This window comes from Cyprinus carpio, chromosome A12, assembly GCF_018340385.1.
Source record: "Cyprinus carpio isolate SPL01 chromosome A12, ASM1834038v1, whole genome shotgun sequence".
In the NCBI taxonomy this organism is placed as follows: domain Eukaryota; kingdom Metazoa; phylum Chordata; class Actinopteri; order Cypriniformes; family Cyprinidae; genus Cyprinus; species Cyprinus carpio.
Window position 1 is genome coordinate 9501500 of NC_056583.1, and position 7462 is coordinate 9508961.

At 43.5% G+C, this 7462-nt stretch overlaps 1 protein-coding gene across 1 annotated transcript; it reads right to left on the reverse strand.

Annotated features, from left to right (window-relative positions):
* Positions 1-360: 360 nt before the first annotated feature.
* On the reverse strand, positions 361-3448 carry LOC109098335. Its single transcript, XM_042768277.1, is given in 5 exon segments — positions 361-936; positions 939-1292; positions 1294-2711; positions 2935-3276; positions 3406-3448. Coding segments are annotated over 5 exon segments (2733 nt in total).
* Between the last annotated feature and the right edge of the window lie 4014 nt (positions 3449-7462).

Sequence of the window (7462 nt, forward strand, 5' to 3'; positions counted from 1 at the left end):
TTACGTTTAATGGGAAAAAAAAGAAAACGAAAGTAAAAATACAGCGTGTGCTTGTTCAGCAAATCGTTCCCAAGATGGCCGTTGTAGCATTCACCAGAACCATTCAAAAACCCTCCCGTGAATCACATGACCTTTACCATTGCTCAATGCATCCTGGGTAATGAAGTCAATTCACAAATCAAAATGACACAATGTTTTAACCACATATATGTATCTGTAACATGAACTGTTAATCTAAATGTTGTGTATTAAATGTTAACTTACAAAATTTTAACTTATCAATCTTAACCTTTGTAACTATTATTTTAAATAGTTTTCTAACAACCTTTTCTCAACATCCTCCCCCCCATAAACCACAGTTTATATGATTTCCAAAGGATACAAAAGCTGGATGGGTCTCCGCAGAACAGTCCCTGAACTTGTGCGAACTGCACATGACCTCACAAGGCCATCACGACCTGGAAACAGTTCCTCAATTCTTCCCAGCCTCCAGCTCTGTCTTGGGGTATTATCTTCTCCGATGAGCGCAACATCTCCGACTTTCAGCAAAGAAGATTGTGGGGTGTCACAGCGATGAGCCGACTTCAGATTCAGCAAATACTCTCTCCGCCATCGGTTCCAGATGTTATTCATAAGTCTTTGCCTGTAACGCCACCTTCTGTTCATCTCCTCCTTGTTCGCTGTTGGATGGTTAGTCTCAACTACACATGGCTTAGGAGGCAAGCAGGTCAGTCTCTGACCCACCAAGAAATGAGCAGGTGTCAGTGGCTCTGGCTCATCCACCTCATTGTGCACATAAGTGAGCGGCCTCGAGTTTATTATGGCTTCAGCTTCAGTCAGAATGGTGCACATTTCTTCAAAGTTGAGTTTAGCTCTGCCTAGCACCTTTCTGAGAATAACCTTGACTGACCTAACCAGCCGCTCCCAGAATCCGCCCCCCACCAGGCTGCTCTTTCAGCGATGAACCTCCAGGTGATGCCTTTCTCTGAGAAGAACTCCTGTAGCCGTGGATCTTTAATGCCTTTCCAGAGCTCCTTCAAATCTTGATCAGCTCTCTTGAACGTCTTGGCATTATCTGAATACATCACCTTGCATAATCCTCTTCTTGAGATGAATCTTTTCAACGCTAACAGGAAGTTCTCTGTGGACATATCTGAGACCAGCTCTAAGTGCACTGCTCTTGTTACAGCGCAACTAAACAGTGCTATATACGCCTTTGTCATAACGTTCTGTGTCTTGACATAGAGTGGCCCTGCGAAGTCCACACCAGTGATCTCAAATGGCGGTGACTCTCTGTATCCTATCTCTTGGCAGTGGCGCGGTAGTCTGCTGTCCAGCCTTTGCTTTAAATTTCTTGCAGATTACACATCTGGACACAACCTTCTTCACTACCTGTCGTGCCCTCAAAATCCAATACTTCTCTCTTGTCTGTACTAAAGTGTCTCGTACACCTGCGTGCATTATCTTCTCATGTTCATACTGCACCAACATTTCTGTGTATCGGTGATTGTTGGGCAAAATCCATGGGTGCTTTTCTCTGTAAGAGAGATCAGAATGCTGGAGCCTTCCTCCCACACTGAGCAGCTCATCCTCGTCCAGAAATGGTTTTAGCTCTCGGATTCTGGAGTCAGTGTTGGGACATTTCCCTGCTTTCAGCAGATCAATTTCAGAGCTGAAACTCTGGTTCTGAATCACCTTTATCCAGTTTTTATTTGCTTCATTCAGCTCTTCTGCCGTCAGTTCACCACTGATGTTTATGCTTGAGCGGGTGTTGGTGATAAACCTCTTTATCCAGGCTGTTACCCGGAGCACTGTTTTTAGTTTGCTGTACTTCTCCAGACATAAAACAGGGCTTAAGAAGTCTTGGTCTTGCTTAACAAGCTGTACAGCAATCTGGTATTTGAATCTGAGTTCAGACTTTACCTCATCCTCTTGAACATCTTCCTGAGTGCTCTCTAACTGATCAGTTGACATCGGAACACAAGGACCATTCCACCACAATGTGCTCTGCTTCAGGTCCTGCACAGTTAGACCTCTGGTGGGAAGATCAGCTGGATTTATTTTCCCTTTGCAGTGAGACCATGACTGTGGATCAGTTAGAGACTGGATTTCCGTGACTCTATTTGCTACAAACTGTTTCCACTTATGAGCAGAACCACAAATCCAATGCAGCACTATCATTGAGTCTGTCCATAGTCTGAGTTGCGTCTTGTCTAGTTGCAATGCTTTCATGAGGGTGTTCCCCAGCCTGGCTGCTATTACAGCACCCATTAGCTCCAGGCGTGGCAGTGTCATCCTTTTGAGTGGAGCCACTCTGGACTTAGATGCAACCAGGCTTGCGGTCACTTCTCCTTCTTTTGTTTCTCCTTGAAGATAAGCGACTGCACTGTACGCCCTTTCACTCGAGTCACAGAACACATGTAGCCTCAACACTTGGCCGTCCTGCCGTGGTATGTGTGTTCGGTACCATCGTGGGATTGAGAGCTGATGCAGTTGAGGGAGCTCAGAGCACCACTGTTGCCATTTCTTCGTCAGATCAAGTGGCAATTTCTCATCCCACTTGATCCCTCTCTCCCACATCTCTTGGAACAAGCACTTAATCCTGATGGTGAAAGGAGTCAGGAATCCTAAAGGGTCAAAAATACGAGCAGAAGACTGCAGAACACTTCGTTTTGTGTTTTCTCTTTCTTTCAGAATATCAAAGCAGCCCCCTGAGGTCGAACACAAAGTCATCAGTGGCTGGTCTCCACACCATACCCAGCACCTTCAGCACAGACACGTGTGACTCTGGATGCACAGCACAATCCATCAACCCTTGCTGCCATTTTTCTTTGAGCTCAGGAGAGTTTGTCATCCATTTACATAGCTCCATGCCTGCAGCAGACATAATGTTCCTGGCTGTTGTCGTCACTGTATGTGCCTCTGTCACCCCACTTGCACTTGAAATGTAATCATCTACGTAGAGTGAGGAGCTGAGGGCTTCTACCACTTGCGGGTGTTCGAGCTCGTACTGTCTTAAATGCTTCCTTATGGTGGCTGCAAGTAAGAATGGGCTTGACGAAGCTCCAAACACCACTCTCGTCATTCTGAGCAAGCGCAGCGTCACATCCTTCTCCTCTGTTGGTGGTCCAGTGAACCACAGAAATCTTACAGCGTCCCGATCTCTTTCTGAGAGTGATATCTGTAGAAATGCTTTCTTGATATCTGCCATATATGCAATTTCATGCAGTCTGAATTTGATCAAAATACTCATCAGATCGGGATTCAGATTGGGACCTGTTAAAAGACAGTCATTTAGTGAGGGACTTCTGTCTTCGTGGGATGACGCATCAAACACAACCCGCAGTTTCGTTGTTGCCTGATCCTCTCTCAATACAGCGTGATGAGGTAAGTAATATATCTGACTGCCTGGTGGTGATGCATGCTCCCTTGGCACATCCTCAGCCATTCCTTGGTTTAAGTAGTCCTCCACTACTTCATTGTATCTGCTGTAGAGTGTGACATCCTTGCTTAGTTTCCTTTTCAAACTCTCCAATCTTTTTTTTGCGATGCGGTAATTGTCTTGAAGTGGAGGATGATGTTGTCGTCAAGGCAACTCCACTTGGTAACGCCCATCCTTGAAGATGGAGGTTTCCTCGAACCGCTGCAACGCTTCTACATCCTCTGGGCTCTCAGATTTCTCATTTATGATGCCCAGGGACTCAAGCTCCCAGAATGCATGCAGCTGTTTATCAATCTGTGCATCCTCGCTGAGCTGAATATGCATGCAGGATGTCTCTGTCATGCTGGACACTGCTACTGGGCCTTGCACTGCCCATCCGAAAATGCTCTCCAGTGCCACTAGGCTCTTTGTCAGTCTCTCTACTCTGCCTGATACTATCTGCCAGTAATAATCAGAGCCGATTAGCACAGCAAGCTCAGGTTTATCATCTCCAGCACAATCTGCTAGTTGAAGACCTCTGGTTTTCATTTCCATTTGTATATGTTCACCAGGCACTTTCATCAGCGCTGTGCACACTTTGGGGGTGACAACTGCCTCGATTTCAATTCCCTGCCGATTATCCCATACATTCTCCAAACTGAGCTTCACTATGTTGCGACTCACCGTTGTTGGAGCAGAGGAGCCAAATGTGTGAAGAGTAAGTGTCCCTTGTCAAGTAACAGGTAGCTGCAGCGCCTTCACCACGTTCTCATGCACAAAACTCCCCTGACTGCCTCCATCTAACAAGCAGCGGACCATCTTCCTGCTGGTGGGTCCTACGACCCATGATTTGGCAGTTTGTAGCAGCACAGTGTTCTCAATGTCAGGTTTGCATTTCTCTGCTTGGGGAATTACTGAGGAAATAACAGTGTCAATGTTGGCAGCTGCAGCAGGTGGAGATGTTTCAATTTTCTCACAAATGGCTGCATGATGCCTGCCTCCACATGTAGCACATGACCTGCACTTTGACCTGCAAAACCTGGCGATGTGTTTGGTCCCCAGACACACAAAGCACCTGCCAAGCTTCTTCAGTTTTTTCTTACGTGCTGACACCGGGTGGTCTGGACAATTTTCAGATTTGTGTTCAGTGCTATCACAGAACAGACAGTTTTGCGTTTTCTGGTCAGCAATGTGTAGTGCCGCTGCAGATGGCATGCTTGGTTTCTTTGATTTCACATCATTGGCTGAATATGATTTGCTGCATGTTTTGTTAGCAGATTGGTTTTCTCTCTGGTTGTATGATTTCGTCATTTGTAAAGTTCTCTCTCGGCTCTGAACCTCTTTCTGCAGGAACTTCAACACATTAGGGCACATTCCATTCATCATCATCCCCTCTGTGACGGCTGTATTCAAGAGCCATGTCGTCTGGCATCATCTGGAGTAATATTGGGCACAACATACTGCCATAGGTGTCCGATACCACTCCCAATGACTCTAGGCTTCTAATTTGAATTTCACAGTCATCATATAACTGCCTTAATGCACTGACATCAGAGGATTTCTTTACAGGAGTGAGATTCAGAAGCTTTGACATGTGAGCATTTACAATGAGATCTTTCCTTCCAAATCTGCTTCGGAGAATATCAACTGCAGCATCATAGTTACTGTCTGTCAGTGTGAGTCCTGCTACTGCCCTTGCAGCTGTTCCAGTAAGATAAGTTTTCAGGTAGGTAAACTTTTCTTTTTTGCAAAGTGCACTGTTGCTATGAATAGCAGTCTCATACTGGCTCCAAAATTCCTGCCATACACTAACATCTCCGCTAAACCTCTCAATTTGTAGCTTGGGCAGTCTTACTGTCGGTTTATTTTCACTAACGTTACCATCACTTGACTGAGCAGGCCGTGGGTTACTCACAGTTTCATTTTCTCGAATCACTCGGTGAGCTCGCGCTTTCATTTCGATGACGCGGTCTCTGTATTCCTCTGCGAGTTCAATCTCCGCCTCCACGTCCTCCAGCGAAGTGTGTTTCTCCACTATGCTGTCCAGCTCGCGCAAACTGTCCTCCTTGGCTGACAACACGGCTAACATGTCCCGCACACGATCGATATCCTTGTCTTCCTTTAATAACTCAACGTCGATCTGGTTCAGCAGTCTCGTTGTGGAACTCCGTATCGTCCGACGCTTTTTTTTGGACCGTTCATATTGTTCCACACCGGTCGGTCGCTCTTCGTCACTCATAGTCTTCTGATTCCCGGGTTTCGGCACCAAAAATTGTTGTACATTTATCATCTTAGAAACTAATAACAAAGAAATAAGACGCTTCTTCTCATCCTACTAATAAAAAAAAAAAAAAAGAAAAAAACGAAAGTAAAAATACAGCGTGTGCTTGTTCAGCAAATCGTTCCCAAGATGGCCGTTGTAGCATTCACCAGAACCATTCAAAAACCCTCCCGTGAACCACATGACCTTTACCATTGCTCAATGCATCCTGGGTAATGAAGTCAATTCACAAATCAAAATGACACAATGTTTTAACCACATATAGGTATCTGTAACATGAACTGTTAATCTAAATGTTGTGTATTAAATGTTAACTTACAAAATTTTAACTTATCAATCTTAACCTTCGTAACTATTATTTTAAATAGTTTTCTAACAACCTTTTCTCAACAACCAGAGCAGAGATTCATAAACAGAAGCTTTGTTACATTCATAAACACAAGGATGCTTTGTATGTAGGCCTATACAATATATATATATATATATATATATATATATATATATATATATATATTGTGACACGTGTCCCGAGCTCTCGTCAGCGTCGCCCTGGAAACCAAGCCGCAACACCTGCACCTGGTCATCACGGGCTGAGCGGCCACACTTGCACCACATCAGGCACCGGCTTCATAAGCATGGGAGATGTTCACAGAGGTGAGAGATGTCTCCAAAGACTTGGCTAACCATACCCTCTGTTATTTTGCAGACAGCAGTGTGTGACCGCCAGACCCGCCACGAACGGATAACACGGACCCACACCTCACAGAAGGAGAAGGAGAGGAAGGAAGGAGAGAGAGAGAAAGGCAGATCACGGAGCACCAGAACACCTCGCTTTGGTCATTTCCCCCATCACTACTCAATAAAAATCCACCCTTCAGGGAACTTAACTGCATCCTCGTGTCGTGTGCTTCTTCACCCCGTCACAATATATATATAGTTATAAACATATATGGCTATATTCGTGAACAGAGAATAGGTAAAGTCACGGTAAATTATCACGGTAAAGTTTTGTCTAATCATTCTTACTGACATTAGGCTAGTAACATTATAACTCATATTTTTTATATCGTATTGCTGTTTATGTTATAAAACATAAAAAAAACTCCTGGCATCGTGAGACATTTAGATGTTGTGAATGAAACTTTATAATGTTTCACTTGCTTATACATTTAGTCAGGAATTATAGTTTTGAAAAAGTCTAACTAGTAAAATATGTACAAGTTATGTAAAACTAAGTAGGTTAATAAAAAAAAAGACTTGCTCATGTTTATGATCTCTGCTGGATCAAGCCGCTGCATCAATAATTCAAAGGTAATCCAACACTTCTTGAGGTGAATTCTGTCTTATTTGTCACAGCGAGTCTTTTCTGAGCTGAATTCTGTCTTATTCCTCTCAGAGCAAAGCGAAAAGTAAAATTTAAAAAACTTGCTGCTTTGTTTGCTGTGATGTGCAAACAAACAAACAAAAAAAAAACTGTTACACTTGTTATTACTTGCACTACTGTCTGTACATCCAGAATACTGAAGGATCCATTTGCACACTGGATTATTTTTCTATGCACTTTTTTTTTTAAATGTCCGTTGCACTAGAGTTTTGTACAGCTTAATGTATCGCTTACATATTCATTTGTAAATGATGTTCATATGTTCATATTTTCTGCTTATAGTGTACATGCACTTATTAATTAATCCATCTGAATAGTATGTTCATAGTACACATATCTGTATATCGTGCTGATAGTATTTTAAAATCTGTAAATT